Source organism: Sander vitreus, chromosome 16 (assembly GCF_031162955.1).
Source record: "Sander vitreus isolate 19-12246 chromosome 16, sanVit1, whole genome shotgun sequence".
Lineage (NCBI taxonomy): Eukaryota > Metazoa > Chordata > Actinopteri > Perciformes > Percidae > Sander > Sander vitreus.
In genome coordinates, this window is record NC_135870.1 from 11,241,011 (window position 1) to 11,261,512 (window position 20,502).

General features: G+C 41.9%; 1 protein-coding gene across 5 annotated transcripts in view; it reads right to left on the reverse strand.

Moving 5' to 3' along the window:
• The window catches only part of ctif (CBP80/20-dependent translation initiation factor), a 61,826-nt gene extending 47,378 nt beyond the window's left edge, over positions 1–14,448 (reverse strand). For 2 of the 5 annotated variants that reach the window (XM_078271842.1, XM_078271843.1), the window contains exons 1-2: positions 14,272–14,446; positions 171–411 (exon numbers count right to left, since the gene is read on the reverse strand). In XM_078271842.1, the coding sequence (XP_078127968.1) occupies positions 171–353 (183 nt within the window). In that variant the 5' untranslated portion in view covers positions 354–411; positions 14,272–14,446. Of the gene's footprint in view, positions 1–170; positions 412–14,271 lie in introns of all 5 variants that reach the window. The other 3 variants (XM_078271845.1, XM_078271841.1, XM_078271846.1) reach the window with 3 other exon arrangements.
• Between the last annotated feature and the right edge of the window lie 6,054 nt (positions 14,449–20,502).

Sequence of the window (20,502 nt, forward strand, 5' to 3'; positions counted from 1 at the left end):
GTTTTTCTTCCAGCTGCATTGTAGTAGAGGCAGCTGTTTTGATGCAGGCTGTACCCCACCAGCACGTTTTGGAAGAGCCAAGCCAGAGACACTACTACAAATAACCACTACTGCTAACAGATACGGGACTATTGAGAGAATGTCATCCATTCATGTAATAAGGCTCTGACCTGTGGCACCTTGACACCGTTGTCCAAGTCCAAGTCCAAGTCTCCATCTGCCTTTTCTCCCAGAAGCCCTTGCACCTGGTACTCCAGCACATAGCTGTCGATGAAACGCTCCAGCTCTTCTATCTCTTGTGAGCGTGTGCTTCCAGCCTCAGACGATGCAGACGCCACTGAAGAATTCTCCATGACAACCAGCGCTGTGACGGTTGGAAGGGGAGGAGGGGAAGGGAAGGAGGAAAGTGACCTGTGGACAGAGGAAGAGAAAGATACAGAGAGAGGAGTAAGCTAAAAACTCAACAAGGAGCTTCCATGTTGAATGGCTAATAAGCAAGCAAGCAAGCTAATAAGCTAGCTAGCTATCTATCTATTACATCCTGTGATTAGAAGGCTGGCTTGTGTGTACAATAAAATCAACATCTAAACAACGACATGAATATCAACAACATGCTGACTATAGTGCCAGTACAGCTGAAGCGAATCATACATTTCTTGTTTGACAACAATTTATTGGCAACTATATTAATACTCGGTTAATCGTTTTAATCATTTTTAAAGCAAAAACACGAAATATTCTCCAGTTTCAGCTTCTGAAATGTGATGATTTTATACTTTTGTTTACCATATATGACAGTAAACTGAATGTCTTTGGGTTTTCAGACTGTTGGCTGAATAAAAAAACAATTTGAAAAGATATCCTTCGGCTGTAGGAAAATATGACAGGAATATTTCAAAATGAGAGTAACAGTTAGTTGCAGCACTAAGTAGTACCAGCAATAACGATATGCATTTCTCTCACCTCAACTTCCCAACACTCAAAGAAGGCACATGACCTCAAAGGCTGTCAACAAACATCTACATGTATGCACTCCTTGTTCCCACAGTGTCCAACAGCAAGACTACCCTAGTGTGGACTCTACACTAGGCCCAGGTTGTTGTTTCACTCCGATTACATCAAATCCACCTTTTTAAAAACCTCTGATTCATCACTGCTAATTTCTTTGTCCAAATTCTCTCTGGCATCAGCATTCATTCACCTCTCCATGTCCATTTACCTCTTTCTTGCTGTCGGTCTTCTGTGTCTGTGTGTCTGTGTGTGTGTGTGTGTGTGTGTCGTGGCCAACAGGGAAGCAGCTTTCTGCCTGGCTGTCTATTGCTACTAAGCTCCTTTACATCATGGCTTGATCACCAGCCATGCAAATAGGATTTATTGCCCTGGGGCACACAGAATGGTATCTGCTGAGCCCTGGGGACTCACTGGGGAACCCTGGGCATTTGCAGTGACCAGTCAGTCACACAAAGTTCAGACCTATTGTTTTGGTTCTGGGCTATCGGGCTATCTATTTCCATGAGGAGTGCTTTATCCTAAAGACTCTCTTTAGTCTATTTTACATCACATCTCAACTCACCTGCTGCTGCACTGTGTAGTAACTTATCAAACAACCACCACAACAACATAACACAGTAAAGACTGAGATCACACCAACTATTTCAACATACAAAATAATTCATCTTTTTCCACCTTTTCTACTGAGTTAGTATTGACAAGTATTACCAAGAGGGAAATGCCCAATTAGAGGATCAGACCTCAGGTCCAACTATAGGACAGCACCCCTGTTGAGCAAGAGACTGGAACTGGAACCTGAACCTCTTGCTCAAGGATGGTGAGCCTCTGTACTCATCACTACCTGCTGCTTTTGTTTATGTCCAATTAGGACTAATGCTTTAATCTCTGCATACTATGTAGCAGTGTCAACATGTCCTAATCTGACCTACTGTAGTATCAGTAGTATAATCCTCACGTCAGTAGTGTGATCCATCCGTACATTGACACCGAGGCTTTTATTAGCCTGGTGATTTTACAAACATTAGTTGTGCTTTATGTGGTTGACGTTGAACAGTGATGGCATTTGGTAATGATGAGTCAGGATCAGGATCGGGAGATCAAATTGCATCTTCTGCCGACTCTGCTAACCTGGGCTAGCTATCCAGCTGGCCGGTCAAGTTTTCAAATGTAAACACGAAGAAAAGGTGGAGAAGATGAGTTTAAGCTAGCGAGACCATCTCTGCGGCCATCTCATGACTACGAGTCCCTCATCAGGGAAGGGCACTCACCAGTCGCCTGTTAACTCTGCTGGCCTGGTCTGTCAAGGTTTTCAAATGTAAACATCAGAGTTAACAGAGGAAAAAGTGAAGCTGGCTATCAGCTACGACCTATGGTTACGATCCTGACTACGTGGACTAGAAAGACCATCTCTACGTCCATTTTCATCTCTACATCAGAGAGGGCAACGAGACAAGCATGGAGGAATTGAACACCGAATGCGACTTCTCTGCTGGGCATCCTGCTAGCCAGTGTGCAGGCGTCGGACGTCGAGCTGGATGACCTCTGTGCCTTCGTCAGTTTCCAGCAGTATGTTGAGAATGAGTTGAGTCTTCATGGATGTCTGAGTTGAAATTGATTTGCAGCCAGAAGGCTAAAGAGGCATCAGTGCTCAGACCACCGTCGTGGTTTTGTCGTTCTTTCCCTAAACCCAACCTTTTTTTTAACACCTGTGTGGCGTTCTCACGATAGCACGGCACGTTCTCACGATAACACGTTTACATCCGCTGTATGCAGCGTAGACATACACGCAGATAGCTCAAAATGCGTACAGATAACAGTGGCGTGTAGGTTTACGCAGTCATGATGCCATGTTGATATAACACCAAATTATATGTGAGGTAAGGCTGTAGAGGCATTGGCCTTGGATTTTCATCTCAGTTCATAATTTCAACTGTTCTGATGTGAATATAGCAGAGCTCCATTAATTACTACACAGTTTAAATGAATGGCATTCAGTAATTGTAGTCTGGGTGTTTGCAACACTAGGTTCGATGCATTTTGGTAGTGGTTGCAGCTCAGTCAGATGTCCTACTCTTGTCCTTGACGTGTAGTATAGAATTACTGCCTGAGGGGAAGCGGCTGCCAATAGCTATTGACCCATCCGTTAATACAACTCATCGACTTCTCCTTCTTTTTGTAGTTATGATTTATTTGTATTTCTGCATCTGTGTGATTACTTTCATAGGAGTTCATGTGTTTACTGTGTAGCAAGACCAACACATTACAAGGCCTGTAACATTATAGTCACCCCTGAATAACATCAGTGTTAATATCCAAAGTAAACACTGGTTCTGTGTCTTTATCTTGGACATGCCTCAAATCTCTTTCTATCCTGCTGTGTTTTATTACACACCACTCCAAATCTGCTTTTAAAGAAGTGGTGGTTACATTTGCTTTGCTTCCACAGTGGGGTTATCTTTTAGCTTAACAACAATAATATCAATGTTCTTCAGGTGGAAGAGAAACAAGTTTTGCCTTTACATTATAACATTCTAAGGTGGCACAAATATGCTCATTTGAGAGTCAACAACACAAACTACCCTCATCCCTGTAGGGTGCAAGAGAGAGGCAAAGGTTGTGGTTGTGACTAAAGCAAAGATTTCATCTCACCCAGGCATAGAAAAACAGACAAAGATATCAGGCTGGTGGACTGAACAGAGAAACTGGCTCTGCAAGGTCAGGAGCACAAATAGCATCGCAAGGCATCTCACATACACAAGACTTTAAGACAAAGCAATGATATGGGCCCTCACATTACAAAAGGTACTGATGCAAATGATGATGGGAAGCATAAGCATATATAAAAACGGTTTGCATTTTAACTTAGCAGTAGGCCCAAATGAATTCTGAGCCTAGCCCTCCACACTCACACAGAATGAGTTAGGGCTGCAAATAAACAATTATTTTCATTATTGATTGATCTCTTGATTATTGTGCGCCAATTTTACACACCAAAGCCTTTTTACAGGTCTTGGGGGTACTACAGCATGTCTAGAAAAAAGAAGTATAAAGCCCTTTAAAAAAGGTCCCATGGCATGACAATTTCACTTTATGAGGTTTTTTAACATTAATATGCATTCCCCCAGCCTGCCTATGGTCCCCCAGTGGCTAGAAATGGGGATAGGTGTAAAAAAAAAAAAAAAAAAAAAAAAAAAACGAAAGCTCAGATGGGCCGATCTGATATGAGGTCATAAGGAGCAAGGTTACCTCCCCTTTCTCTGCTTTGCCCGCCCATGAGAGAGAGACATCATGGCTTTCAAACGAGCGAAGGGCAGTTGGTCAAGGCCACACCCCCACTCTCAACCTTGCTCCCCCTCTCTCCTCCTCAATAGCTACAGACAGAGAAATGGCACATCCTAAGGAAAGCTCATTGTAGGACTGGCTCTAGTGGCTGTAATTCTGCACCAAGGCTGAATTTCGGGAAAGAGACTTCAGATACAGTTTTAGGGGACCACTAAGGTCTATATAAAAGCATCCAAAGAGCACCATGTCATGGGACCTTTAAGTTGCATAACTTAAGTCAGCGTCATTGGCCCAGAAGTTTGAAAATGAAAACAATCTGGGAGTGAGGAGCTAGAAAGAAGTGAGGTTACCAGACCTCTGTAGCCCGCTCCTCATCTCTGCTGGAGTCTAGCAGTTTAACGCATAATGTAGCTACTAGCAAAACACCCGTAGTCAAGTTGCATTGTGGGTATTTTGGATGCCAGGTTTTTTAACGAGGAGGATGAGTGTGACATTCCTGGTTCTGCTGCATCGATTTTTTTTTTTTTTAAGTGCAATGCTAAATCGGTGACGTTCATCAATTAATTGTTTGGCCAATGCAATGTCAGAGAATAGATAAAAGCCCATCACAATTTCCCATTGCCCAATTCGTTGTTTAGTCCAATCATCAGTCCAAAACCCAAAAATATTTAGTGCTGACCAAGAAAGAGAGTCAGTCAGACTGACAATGGTCGTGTCTGATGAAGCAGTTTGTTGCAGTGGGCATTGATTGATTGCACAGAAAAAAATGTTAATGTGGGTTGTAGCATTGGCCTGTTTGTAGTAACATGGAAGAGTAGACCCCTCCCCCTCGTTCTATTGCTGTCTGTGTCCCACGCTCCTTCCCCTTCTCAAACTACATCTTTCAGTCCCACATATCCTGACTTCCCCCTGCTCCTTCCTGTCTCCACCCTTTCGCTCTCCCTCCCTCAATTCTACCAGCTGTTCCAACAAACTGCCTGCCACACTTTTAGCTTCATTGTTGTGCTGCTGTGGCTAAAAGAACTGGCATCTCAGTACCCAACACACTTCATCAAGGTTTACTTCTATTCTTCTAAAATTTCTTGTTCAGGCAACACCATGTCATCTTCTCCATGCTTATTAAATGGAGTAGTTTGTTTGTGTAAAAACCTTATGTATGTTCTAGTAAGTTGAACATAGTATAATTAAACAGTGCTATAATTGTAGAAGCCACAATGACCATACATTTGAGTCATCAGCTCTCTGTAACTGTTTCAACAAAGACTACTAAACATAAACTTCATGATAGGGCTGGGCAATATATCATATTATATCGATATCGTGATATGAGACTAGATATCGTCTTAGATTTTGGATATTGTAATATGACACAAGTGTTGTCTCTTCCTGGTTTTACAAGCTGCATTACAGTAAAATGTCATTTTGTGAACTTACCAGACTGTTCTAGCTGTTCTATTATTTGCCTTTACCCACATAGTCATTAAATCCACATTACTGTTTATATATCAAAAATCTAAATTGTAAAAATATTTTGTGAAAGCACCAATTGTCAACCCTACAATGTCGACATTGAGGTATTGGGTCAAAAATATTGTGATATTTGATTTTCTCCGTATCGCCCAGCCCTACTTCATGACAGGATTTATTGCAAGGCTGTTGCATTAGTTTCAGATCTGTGTACTTAAGAAACTGGCAGCTGTGTGTATTTGAGCTGCTGAACTATTCAGAGATGTGAACAGGGACTCAGAGGTCAGAAAACCGGGCAAAGGAAATACAGAGAAGGTAATTGAGTCAAATGAATGGTGGACTAAACTAGGATACCTGTCACAGCCAGTGACACTACAGAACACCAGCAGAGAAAGATCCAGAGAGTAAAATGCAAAGCAGCATGTACTATAGTAAAACCAAGCTGAAGACTGCTCGGAGCCCAGCGCCATCCAAACTGATACTGAACTGGCCAGACCGACACAGCATGGCACTGGACAGCACACTGTTTCTTTGTTTGAGAGGAAGAGACAAATGCCAATTTACACCATCCACACTTGGTGATAGGATAAATCACCAAACAGCCAATAGTAGATTGATTACATGCAAAGAGAAACAATTATCATCATGATATATTGTGCAATTTCCCTCCCTGCTCAACTGATCTTGTCTTGTCTGATACGCGTATGTAAAAGGGAAAAACATACTTTCAAATTATGAAGTAATCTTTACTTTTAAAACTAAACAGTGTAGTTCAGAAGGCATGGTAAGGTGGTGAATTTACATATCCCCATGACCACTGAATGAGAGGTGTTGAATACATATCACCAAGTGGTACAGCAATGTCCAGTACTTTTCTTGGACTTAACTGATTATTGGCTTTTTGCTCCATAAAGGATATGCTTCCCTCTTTCTCTTCTAGTGTTTCTTCATGGATTTTGAGTCACTGAAACAAGCACAACCCTAATTGGGGTCACACTTATTTCTCAAAATGTACTGATTTCAGTACGATATTAGAAGAATATTCCCGAATTTTATACCTAATCCGCATGAAACTGCAACATAAAGCATAACAATTATGTAAACCATTATCCCCTGGGGTCCACAGTAGTCTCCTGACAAATCATACTGGTTGTATCACGGCATAGTAAAACAAGCACTGAGCTACCAGTGAATTGAAGCCTTTGATGTGGTTACACAACTACCAAAAAGCAAGAACCATAATCCACACAACCCAAACAGAGCGGAACATGAGACGTCTCCCCAGTGGGAGTCCAAGTCAATGTTCTCACCACATGCAGCGAGAGCTGCTAATTCGCCTAATCTGGTCTACTACCGACTGGCTGGCTTAACAAACTCACACTTGGGTTTAAATATAATTTCGCAGTCTATTTTTGAGAGGTTAGATGGAGAAACAAAGAGATTTTGCTGCACTATTGTGATCATTTGCAAAAAGAGAGAGAAAAAAGAGCTGCTGTGACTTTAATGTACACTATGTGTGCATATGGATGCATGAAAGTTGAAAGTATGAAAAATGAAGTGCCACTGTGGAAAAAAGAACCTTTCCAAAGTTTTGTTTAAATTTCAGCAGGTGTGTGACTGCAGATGCTAGGGCTGAATGATATAATTGCATTTGCAATAATATTGCGATATGTTAAAACGCGATTTCCTAATCACAAAGGCTGCGATTTGGTCACGTGACTCACAAGAGCAAATCAGTCTGCACTCCGCAGAGAAAGCATCAACTTTGCACGCTAACGCTACGCTGTACCTTGAGCAGATTTCTGTCATCAAACAACTCTGAGTTGTAGTTTAAAACTTTTACAGCCATTTTAATAAAATGAAGGGTTTTATTCTGGCTCGAGTCCATACATGCAGTTAATGGATACAGGCATGCAGAACTGAAGGCTCGGTTAGCGACGATTAGCTCTGATTAGCGGTTAGCTCCAGTTAGCTAGCTCCGTTATAAAGATATGGAGTGGAGGAGACTGCCACGGGGAGGGGTAACAACCAGACTCCGATAAATGATGTTCGGGGAGCTTTCACAGCAGCGTGGCTGCGTTGTTTCAACAGTTTTATTAGTACAGTTAATCCCACAACAAGACCAGCAGCAGCATGCTACTACTAACGTAACGATAGCCTCTCTGAGCAAGTGCAACGTTGATGCTGTCATGCACACGGCACGCAACTTCAAGAGGGGGAGGGACTGAAGGCGGGTCCTCTGTGTGCGCTGTAAAAAAAAAAATATATATATACCATTGTATATACTGTATATACTATATTTTTACTTATTTAACTGTCTAGTAAAGTTCAAAGACAGTGTTGAAAAAGTGCACTCCACATGTTTATATATGTTTATTACAGTAAATAATAATGAAATAACGTAAATACTAGTAAGTGTGGTAAAGCCACATATTTGTTTTTATATTTCTGCAATCTGCACTTTAGTTTATGTGATTTTTTTCTGACTTTCATATGAATGTTTACACCAGGCTTGGTCAGTGCTCAATATACTACTGTGACTGAAGTAGTTAAACAAAAGATGTCATTCATATAAATTCATGCATCACCTAATTTCATCATCACATACAGGCCTGACCTTCAGGAAAGAATTTGTTTAATCTATCTAATCTTGTGTTGTTCATACTATACAATGATGTATTGCTTGTCTTTGTTGAATAACACAAAAGACAAAGAGCTTAAGAAATAATCGTATATTAAATAGCAATCGCAATATTTTTGAAAATAATCGCAATTAGATTATTTTCAAAAATTGTTCAGCCCTAGCAGATGCCCAATTTTCCATGGTGGTTTACTCCTCTTTCATAATACCAGCTTTTTTAGCACAGCTCCAAGAGTAGGCGGTACACATACAGTATAATACATGCAAAACTCAGCTAGGAGAGCAATAGTAGCCTTCAAAATGAGACAGTTGCCTCCCATTCACTGTAACAAGTTGCTGTGAGTAAATGTGTTTACTCATACAGTTTGAGCTCAATGACCTGAATCTAGAAGAACAAACCAGTAGAAGATAGCCTGCACATGCCACAGAGGGGGGTCCAAGGGTATGTGTGTGTACACCTAAAACAATAGCCCCATTGTCCCCCTATGCCCCTGTAGTGACCTAATGGGAGAGCATTAGGGATGTGCAGTACTGTGGGACTGTAGGCCAACAATGCTATTCTGTCCAGATCCACACACAAATACAGAGTCCTGGCAAACAAGTGTGGGTGTGTAATTCAGCTCACTGGCTTGACAACATGTATGGAGCGTAGGTAGAAGTTCTGAGGCCTCAAAGCTGAACGACAACAAAAGCGAAAAGAGAGGCAACAAAAGGTTAGTCGGCAACTGAGCTGCAGCCATTATTGGTCAGGGTTAAACACGAGATAATGACAAAACCAGCAACTCTGAGAAAAAAAGAAAGACTTTGACAATAGTCCTGTTTCCAAAAAATAGAGGCTATGTAATTTGCTAGAGAACTACTCTTCATTCCTGCATTAAGCTCTTATCTTTAAGCCACCAACTGATATCTCTCTCTTACTGTATGTTTCCCCTTAATCATGACCCACGTGATCTCCCTCTCTTCATTGTCTTTTCCCACTCACTCATCCATACATTTCAGGGAATGTAATAAGCAGCAGCTCCCACTGAAATGAGGCTACATTTGAGCTACGCAGGCTGAGTCAGGGTGTTCCAGTTTACTGCAGGCTACTCTTACTCTCTCCGTAACATGCAGCTGTGTGCGTGCTACTCCTCCACATATTTTAAAACACTACCCCATTTCTTAGCATTAGCTTTAACATGAGGCATACAGGTGCATGCTGCTACTCACATAAAGCCCTGGCATCATTATGTGTTACTGTTAGTTTTTTTCCTTTTCTAACACAGTTTGACCTCTGAGGGTGGAAGTTCACCACCTCAATCACTCACCACAACACAGTTGTATGTGCTGGGACTGCAGATCATTGGGGTGATGACACTGCACTGACTCTGCTTAGATGGTCTAAATGAAGCTGTATTTCAGGCCAAGATTAAAGGAGATATAGATGTTCCGATACCAGTATCGGTATTGTCTCCGATACTGCCTAAAACGCTGTAACGTAAGAAAGCCCTAAAGAAAATCTACATTAAAGTAGTTTAGTTATGTTCTTTTTCCGTTATAACTGACTGTCAAACTGGATAATAAAAGAAAGTTCTGTGGCATTCATTGTTTGTGTTTGTTCATGTTTCACAAAGTATCGGACCGGTATAGGGAAGCAAAAAATCGGACCATCTCTAAAAAGAGACCTTATATAACATTTTCATGTTTATATTTGTATTTTGGGTTTTTAACAGAACATGTTTACATGCTTTAATGTTCAAAAAACACTTAATTTTTTTTTCATACTGCCCATAGCTGCTGCACCTGTATTCACTCTACGTCTGAGACGCTCTGTTGGAGTTTCTCTCTCTTTGAGCCCCCCTCCCGAAAAGGCCCAGTCTGCTCTGATTGGTCAGCGTTTCCGCATCGCTGAGTCTCCATATCAATGCTTCGCTGTTGCTGTCTCTGTACAGTGCAACGGAGTATATAGCACAATTTTTTACTGTGTAAAAACACCAATAAAGGCATCTAAACAAAATACTACACAACCGGACAGTAATGTGACCTGAAATTGGGGAGAAATTAACATTTCCAGCTAAGATTACAGCTTTCCCTGGCGTTAGCAAGCAGCTACTTGTAGTTAGCAATGGATTGTAATAGAAGATAGCAGTACTTTCTACCATCAAAAATTGCAGATAAAGGCTTTTAAACCAAATACTACCCAACCGGACATGTTTCAGTAGTAATGTGACCCGAAATTGGGGAGAAATTAACAACATTGGCAGCCAAGATTACAGCGTTTTTATGCTTCTGCGTCGAATCGACAGCATACCCCCGCCCACCCCTCTGCGTCGACGCGAACCCCTCTCCGAGCCTTCCGCCGTAGCTCAACGTGCACCTCCAAAAATTTGTAACTTTGCATCGAGGCGACGCAGACCGCAAGGACTGTGATTGGTCAACTCGTCCTGTGTGTTGCTAGTCGGTGTTTCAAGCAGCCTAATGTGGGGAGTAGCAACATGCTAGTTCACTGACATAAGCTTTGCAAATAAACTCAGACATATTTTGGTTACAATGACGGGGTTATCCATTTGTAAAGTGTCTATATGTCAGTAACGTTTTGAAATTAGCACTTCGCCAGCAAGCAGTACTTTGTGGGCAGTTGTGCTAAAGACTGCTTGCTAACATAACATAAACTGGCTGGCAGACAGTGAAATGCACCGCGATGCAAAGCAACCCCGACGCAGAACTCCGAAAGAGTCACGACTAGAACGTGGATCAGCCCGCATTTTTCTGTCCGACAGAGCAGTAACCGAACACGGCCCGAACCCGACAGGCATTAAGATATTTATGTCCGAGCCCGACCCGAGCCCGACACAGTTAAAAATCTCTTTTTTTTCCTTATACTAACAACACATACGTTTGTTTGCGTGGAAAGCCCGCTTTTATTAAGCAACTGTAGGAAGGCATTCGGAAATGTCAACAGATGAGCACATCAGCGCACACGGGGCAACAAGCGCACATTAATACAAGCGCGCACCTACATAATAAGCTTTTTTTAAATTTAAAATGTTCAATGCCTTATCGCGTTGATGTGACCGAGCCCAACCCGAACATCATTTCTAAATATCTGTCCGAACCCGGCCATCCATCCTCTAGTCACGACGCGGTAGGAGCAATGGCGTAGCTACGGCATGGAGTTGACGCAGAAGCATAATACAGCCTGTAGCTTCATCTGACAATGTAAACACTGCAGTAACGTTAGCCGTAAAACAAAAGAAAAAGTAACCTGCCTGGAGCAGATGACCAATCATAGAAACCCAGCTGAGTAGAAAAAAAACTGTTGAAACCAGAGCATTCAGAACAGCTGGAATCTGAAGTTTTGCTCACAGGGATTTCTTTCAACTACGTTTACCTCATTATTTGAAGCTTTGGTCAAGTTTAACATGAACATCAGACATTGTAACATTATATATATGACAAAAAAATAAAGAAAAGCATAATAGTTCACCTTTAAACATCAACAATACTAATAATAAATACATTTATTTTTTCTATCACTAGAACAGCACGATCATAGTTTTGTATTTCAATGCTCAATAGTAAACTATCAAGAGTAGGCTAAATTGGACCGTTGCTGCGATGTAAGGTCCTAAAAAATGAAAAGGCTATATGATAAGGGAAGGACATCAGGCTATCATTCAACCACCAGCTATTTCAAAGCCTAAGAGAACAGATTATCATTATATTAATGGGGAAGGAGTACCCTAATTAAAATGCTACTTCCATTTCACATGCCATTTCTGCCACCAACATGAAATTACAAAGTTAGAATAAAGCCTATGATTAATTCACACGTGGATAAGTTCTATATATTGTGCAGACGTGAGGCGCTTAAATCCAGACACACCCTAAAATGTCCTGCAAGCATAGGCTTATATTCAAGCACTGGCAGTTTTTTTTAAGTCACAAATGTCAGTACCCATATTGGAACTTTGGTGAAGTATGTCTGGGCCTATGTAAGATCTAAATAGGGCTATGATTACATTCCATCTATTGATAATCAATTCATAAAATATATTTTAAACCATCTACACGTGACTGTACAATGTTCACAAAAGGTAAAAGAAAAAACTTGACAAATGACATCTGGGATGGGACTCTGGGTAGACTTTAGATGACAGCACTAATCCAAGTTAAATATCTCTTGACAATGACTACAGACACTGGGTGAACCGGATTTACAACTTGGCAGACTTATTTATTAGCACATGCCTCTCTAGCTGAGGCACCACAGTAATGTGGGCAACTTGGGCAGGATTGGATAAATTTGATTAGCAATTCCCTAGCCCATTCTCTACTGAAAAAGCTTTCTGTTTAAAGATACATTTTAGCATCAAAGTGTATCAAACCCTGTCACATTAAAGTCAGTAAGGTCTCCGTTGCGCGACTTGTAGAAACACGCAAACATTTCTTTATCTCACTAAAGTCACTCTGATTCAATCAGTCTCTGAACAGCAGGAATGTTAAGAGCAAACTGAAGTATCATATATGTAACAGTCAGGATTCCAATAGGATTTTTTTCCAAATTTCCATGACTATGTATTCCTGAAAATGTCAGTCGACATTATACAATAAGAATAAAAATCTGTGTTAAAGGTTACCCTCAGAGGTTTAATAAAATGAAGGACAATTTATGTGGTTCATAGTGGGATTTGTAATATTGCGCCCCGGATAGAACGTCGAGGTTAAGACAACGTGAAAATACATTTATTAATCACATATTATTATGCTGTGTTAAAAAAAGATTCCATGACTTTTCCAAAACTTTCTACGTCTTTTTATGTTTCCAAAACCTTTCCAGGCCTGGAATTTGCATTTTTCAAATTCCATAACTTTTCCAGGTTTTTTCAAAACGTATGAACCCTGTAGACCACTTAGTTTCAGTTACAACGTATGAGTATGACAAATAAGTATTGTTTGGTAGGTGGCAAGGACAAGATAATGCCAGCACACATTCAACATGGTTCAGGTTTGTCCCATCCGGTTCTTATTAATTAAACAGTATTAATTAAACAGTATGCAAACCAACTACCTAAACATTGGTTTGTATCTCCCTAACCCCTTGACCCAATGACAGATCCTACGTTACATTTAAGTTCAAGGTATATCAGTGATTTCCCTCTGTCCTGCCACAGTCCAGCAGTAGCTGCGATCCACTCTTTGTTGTTAAGAGTCAACAGCTGAGACAGGCTGCTGATCTGCAGCACGCTCAGCTCCTTTGCAGGGCACACTGACATCTAACATTTTGAATGGACAATCATGTCCTCCTCTAAGTATAACGTTACTGAAACCAAACTGATTATGAAGGTGATCTTAACAACTGACCATAACGTTTCCATCATTACATTACATACAGTTTTTTATTCTATTTTGTACTCCTATAACCACGCCCATGCTTGGTGGGATGCTAACACTGTTTGTACCCGTTAGCTGGCTAAGTGCTGTACTTTGACAGGACGTTATTGACAACGTTATCCAACTCACTGCACTGTAATGTCCCTGTCAAAGTAACAGACACATCTGGAAGCGCCTCCACGCCCTGGCGTGTCTGCCCGCGTATCACCGGTAACAATGGTGACGCAAGCTTTGCGGCTAACCAGCCGGGGCTAACATTAGCTAGCTATTAAGTACAACAGTAAACAACAGGCAACACGTTGTGAATTTAAACCACCCTCCGCCAACTGAGCTAGCTATAGCAACAGGTCTGCCAGTGGAGGTCAAACCACAACCACGTCACTCACAGCGACAACTCGCATCAAATCCAGCGCATCTTATAAAACTGTTAACGGTTAACATAATAGCACTCCGACCCACAGACACCTTCAACGGCTTAAGATGAGATAAATCCTCACCCGAAGAGAGATTTTGACTCCTGGTGAACCCGGGATCACCTCCTGAGATCAAATCCGCCGTGTCATGGGTGTGTTTTATCACAAAGAAAAGTGGGGAAGAGGATTAGCTATCTAGTGGTAGCTAGATCTCCGACGTCTGAGGAAAAAGGGAATGCAGGAATGTGACGCTCAGTCCGGTTTGCTGGCAGCGTTGACACGTGCACTCAAGAGTGAAGCATTGTGGGAAAAGGAGTTCAGTATTAAGTATCGCTTGAGAAGCTACCTGATTAATAACTGGTTTAACCGTGTCACACTACCCCCTCCCTACCTGCCTGGCATACAGTGTGACAGTTTTGATACAGCACCAGTTGAAAAACTAAACTAAAATTAAATAAAAAATGACCACAACATTCTTAATTAGGGTGACCAGACAGTCCCCGGTTTCCGGAGACCTGTCCCCGGCTGGAGCTGTCCCCGGAAATGTCCCCGGTTTTCACTGTGACTGACAGACCTGAAATTGGAATTAAATATTTGTGCACCCTACACGCACAGGCTCAAGACAGCCAGAGCAAGCACTGCTCAGAGCTCAGAGATGTTCTAGAATGCCCATTTTACGATGCTAAAATTACTGTTTATTTACATGGAGTCTGGTGGGTTTAGCGAACGCAATTTCGCGGACTTTTTTATTTAAAAAAAAAAGATCTTACTCTTTAACAGAAAGGTCGACCTCCTTAGAAATCCTTTCCATAATGTTGTCAGACACTTAGAATATTTATCTGAGCCTGTCAGTGGCAAAACGAGCACTTTATGAACGTAAAAACAAGCTGTACAATTGACGTCCTATTAACTTACATTGTAGCTTGTTTCGCCGTTGTCGACTGCAGTGATCTCGTTTAATACTGGACCAATGTCAAAGGAAAATATTTCCTCAATAGTTTTAATTGTATCTGATACTCAATAAGCTGTTGCAGAAACAAGCCCAGCATGAAGCAATAAAGCAAAAGCTGTGTAGTGTAGTGCAGTAAACATTACAACATTTCCCTCTGAGGTGTAGTGGAGTACAAGTATGAAGTAGCAGCAGGGGCGATTCTAGGATCAGACCTTCAGGGGGGCTCAGCCCCTAATGAGAATGTGACACGGATATAGTGTATGTAAAAGTGTTAATCTGCAACATGAAATTACCAACTTCTTCACAACTGCACTCCTGCTCTCCCTCTGACAGATAGAGATTCAGCCAAAGGGCCAAAATTATAATGTATTCTCATGTAAACTATTTATGTCAGCACAGACATTTTTGTTAATTGCTTAGCCAGTGTATCACACCATAATGGTTATTATATTGCAAGATTCCAGACAATCCCACTTACTTATATATATCCCACTTACAAATATGAATATATATTTCTACTGGTATGCTTCCTAGTGACATTAATGCAAAAATATGAAGAAAAAAATAGTCCACCTGTGTGTGCATGGTTATAATTCTGAAGTGCAAAATAGTTAAGGCTACAGCACAAATACAGTATTTCCATCCATAGATAAGAATAATCAAGTCTAACCTCTGCATTTCTATTCAAAGTGCACCAGATTGATGCATTTAAACATTAAAATAGACAACATTTTCTTACAGGGGAGTATGCCCATGGATCCCCCTAGGGTGCAGCTCTAGTTCTAGTGACGCCCCTGGGGCAGTGTCCCCGTTTTAAGTTTTACAAAGATAAAAACATTACCTTTTTTGGAGGTATTTACGCTTCTGAGCTGAAAATGTCCCCAGATTTTGTCTCAGAAATCTGGTCACCTTTTTCTTAATCCACCTTTTTATTTAGAAAAAAGACTATAGCCTACGTAAACCTCACATACGATTGTGATGAAAATCCATGATGGTAGTCCCAGCAGTGGATTATGGGGTATTACAGTTTAGTTCCATTTTATGCTACTTTACTTGTAGCCTACAGTACAATTATATTTGGATGTGAAATGTAGTGGCGTAGTTGTACTCCACTACATTACCAGAGATGGGAAGTAACGAAGTACAAATACTTCGTTACTGTACTCAAGTAGATTTTTCAGATATTTTTACTTTACTATTTATTTTTGTGCCGACTTTTTACTTTTACTCCTTACATTTTTAACACGAAAATCGGTACTTTCTACTCCTTACATTTTACAAAATTGGCTCGTTACTTTAGTTTCAAATAATTTCAGTGGAATTACCGTTATTATTTTTCGCGTCATCAATACCGAATTCAATCTAATTGGAATGTAGCTATACGTTGTTATAATGTGCTGCAACAACCGAAACACCACAAACTGCTGGCTTTCAAGAATTCACCATCGAATTTGAAAAACACATAAAGGTAAATGCATCTTTTTGTTGTTATGAAAAGCTATTTGTTGTTTAAGGAGCCTCTCATTGCGAAAAGGGGAGAGAAATGACAGTCACCTTTACCATCAGTGGGGAAGACATCGTCCCGCATCGTGGACCAGCCCATCCGAAGCCTGGGAAGACTTTATACATCTGGTCTCTCAGACAACGACATGGGGAAAATCATCCTTCGGCAGCTGTCAGAAGGCCTGTCCAAGATCGACGCAAGCCAGCTACCTGGAAAGTATAAGGTGTGGTGTTATCACTTCACCCTGTACCCATGGGTGATGTGGCCTCTGAAGCTGTGCAAAGTCACCTCATCAACCGTAAGCCGGCTGGAGGCAAAAGCCAACTCCTTCATCCGCAAACGGCTCGGCCTACCACGGTGCTTCTCAGCTGCTGGCCTGCATGGATGGAACTCACTCCAGCTACCCCTGAAATCCATCACCTTGAGCTACAGACAGGAGAAGGCAAGGAGTTGATGGAGTTAAGGGACTCCTCTGACAGGGCAGTTGCTGATGCAAACACCAGAGTTGAGACTGGAAGGAAATGGAGGGCCAAGGAGGAGGTGCAGAAGGTGATAGGAAGACTGCAACATCAACAAGTCGTGGGCATGGTCCAGACAGGGCGGGCAGGCCTCGGATGGAACGACCCACCAATCCTATGGTCCAAGGCAAGCAGGAAGGAGAGGAAGGACCTTGTTGTTGCAGAGGTCACCAGGATTGAGCAGGAGGAGCTCAGAGTGAGGTCTGTGGCACAGGGGCAGCAGGGGCGGTGGACAACGAGCCGAGCAATCAGCTGGGCAGAATTTTCGAAACTGGTCAGCTCAGTTTCCTCATTAGGGCAACATACGACACCCTCCCGAGCCCTAAAAACCTCCATCAATGGCTTGGAACAGAGCAATCCTGTGACCTCTGTGGAACCATCAATGCCTCACTCCAGCATGTTCTGTCAGGCTGCAAAACAGCACTGACACAGGGTCGGCTCAGATGGCGGCACGACCAGGAAGCACCTCTGCCAAGAAGCTGGCAGAGGTGCTGGAGAAAAGTCGGCAGAAAGCAAATAACCAGAGTCCATCAGAGAGCCGATGCAGGATCCACTTGCTCAGGCAGGGGGAACCCACAAGGCATACCAGCAAGAGACCACCCGCCAAGCTATTAACACCAGGGGCGGTGTGGAAGATGGAAGTGGACCTGGTTAAGCAGCTCCAGTTCCCACAGGAGATATGCAGCACCACCTTAAGACCAGACGTGGTGCTGTGGTCCGCAGCTGTGAAGTCAGCAATAGTGATTGAGCTGACAGTGCCATGGGAGGAGGGACTGGAAGCCGCCTACGAGAGAAACAAGGCGAAGTATGCAGGTCGCGGATTGCAGAGAAAGTGGATGGAGTGTGAGGCTGTACCCGGTGGAGGTGGGAGCCAGAGGCTTTGTGGGCAGATCAACATCGCATCTGCTCAAGGACCTGGGACTACCCGGAGCCACACTGAGCAGATCCACCAAAGAGCTCTCTGAGGAAGCTGAGAAAGCAAGCCACTGGCTCTGGCTGAAACGACGAGGCTTGGGGAGTAACATCAAATTAGGTTTTGCTGCAGGGGGTGTCAGGGAGACGTCCCTGTTCACTGCCCCGCCACCAGGAGATGTTCTGGGTTAAGGGGCGAAACGTCAATGAGCGGTGGTCCCCAGCTGAAGACCCTGCAGCAAAACCTTGTGGTATGCGGTCAGGTTTAGGCCTGCCTCAGGGAAGAGGATGCCCCTGCCATGCATAGTCCACCACAGGCACCGTTGGAGGTGCGACAGGCCTAAAGCCCAGCAGAAAGACCACCTTGCTGTAACTGATAAAAATAGTCTCAGTAACTTTATTAAGTTTACGTTAATGGTCAGTTACATTTGTTCCTCTGAACTTCAACTGGTGGTCCCAGTCTCTTTCACAATAATCATATGTGATGTTTTAGGCCTACTGGCAGACATCCATTTAAAATGTAGGCAATGGCATATAAAGAGCCTTTTTTCCATGTCCACTGAAGTTTCTCAGCTTGCACTCTAGTAACATTTGTGTGGTCCAGGTAGCTTTGCATAAAAAATGGTTGTCATTCACAAGGCTACTTTTACTTTTATACTTTAAGTAAATTTCCAAGCCTGTACTTTGTTACTTTTACTTGAGTAGAAAAGTTAAATCAGTACTTTTACTTTTACCAGAGTATTTTTTAACACAAGTATCTGTACTTCAACTTCATGTTCAACCCCACATCAATAACATTACCCGGTCTGCCTACTTCCACCTACGAAATATCAATCGCCTCTGCCCCTCCCTTACCCCCCACACTGCCGCCATCCTTGTCCACAGTCTCGTCACTTCCCGTCTGGATTACTGCAACTCTCTCCTCTTCGGCCTCCCTCACAAATCCCTCCATAAACTTCAACTGGTCCAGAATTCAGCTGCCCGCATCATAACCCAAACCCCCCACATCACTCCTGTCCTCCAACAGCTCCACTGGCTCCCAGTCCAGTTCCGTATCCAGTTCAAAGTCCTCCTGTTTACATTCAAGGCCATCCACAACCTCACCCCCCCCCCCCCATATTTGTCTGATCTCCTCCAGGTTCCCACTCCCTCCCGCTCCCACAGATCCTCTTCCTCCATACACCTGTCTGTCCCCTGCGCCCGTCTCACCACCATGGGGAGCAGAGCATTCTGCTGCTCTGCTCCTCGTCTCTGGAATTCATTACCACCCCAACTCAGAAACATCGATTCATTCTCCCATTTCAAATTGCAACTCAAAACACATCTGTTTAAAACTGCCTATTCCACTTGATGTCAATTGCTCTGCCTCTTTCTGTTGTTTCTATTGTTGGTTTATTTTTTGCTGCTTTTAAATGTCTTATGTATCCCTGTACGGTGTCCTTCAGTGCCGAGAAAGGCACCTTTAAATAAAATGTATTATTATTATTATTACTTCTACTTGAATATGGGAAGTGAGTACTTTTGCCATCTCTGTACATTACCCAGGCAAATAGTGTACTTTTTATTTCACTACATATATTTGGTAACTTAAGTTTCCAGTTACTTTGTAGATTCAGATTATTAATACAAAATATAATCAACAAATAAATAATGATGTAATATTATTGATGAAATATATATACACTTTGTATTTGCTACTTTTACTCAAGTACAAGCTCTGAGTTCTTCTTCCACCACTGGATAGCCCAAAAAAATCTATTTATTACAGTGATGTAAGTTACAAAAAGATATGACCCTCTTATTTATGGTGAGGTTATAAAAAATGACAGTAATGAACACACACTTCTAAAGTGTTGACCCAAACATCTAACCACTTTTAATAGAAATAAATTACAACAGTATCAACACCAACAAAATAACAAAATAGATATTTTGGCAAACATTTGTCTATGTTCTAAAATTAGAAATTATGAGAAAAAAATAAGATATGCCTTTATTAATCCACGGAGGGGAAATTCAGGTGTTGCAGCAGCACAAGGACAGAAATAAGTACAGATAAATAGAGAAAGGTAAAAATAAAAATGGTAGTAGGCCTATATAAAATAAAAATAAGAAAATAATGAAATATAAACCAAAAAGAGCAATTCAAGTCAAAAAACAATGCAAGCTGTATTCATACGTATTACCCGCGACCAACCCAAATATTGAAGCAAATAAAACAGCAGAATATGCAAGATGGCAGTCCCGGATGTGACAGTAAACTGCTTGCTGGTTCAGGTTCTTTCAAAGGTTAGCTGTTTTAATGTTCCTAATATTCACCTTTTGTTATTTTCACTTGTTTTGTCCTCATGGCTGATGTCACCAATAGCATTTCTTAGTATATTTTGATCACTAACTTGTGATTATACTTTTCTTTATTTGCCACTTTT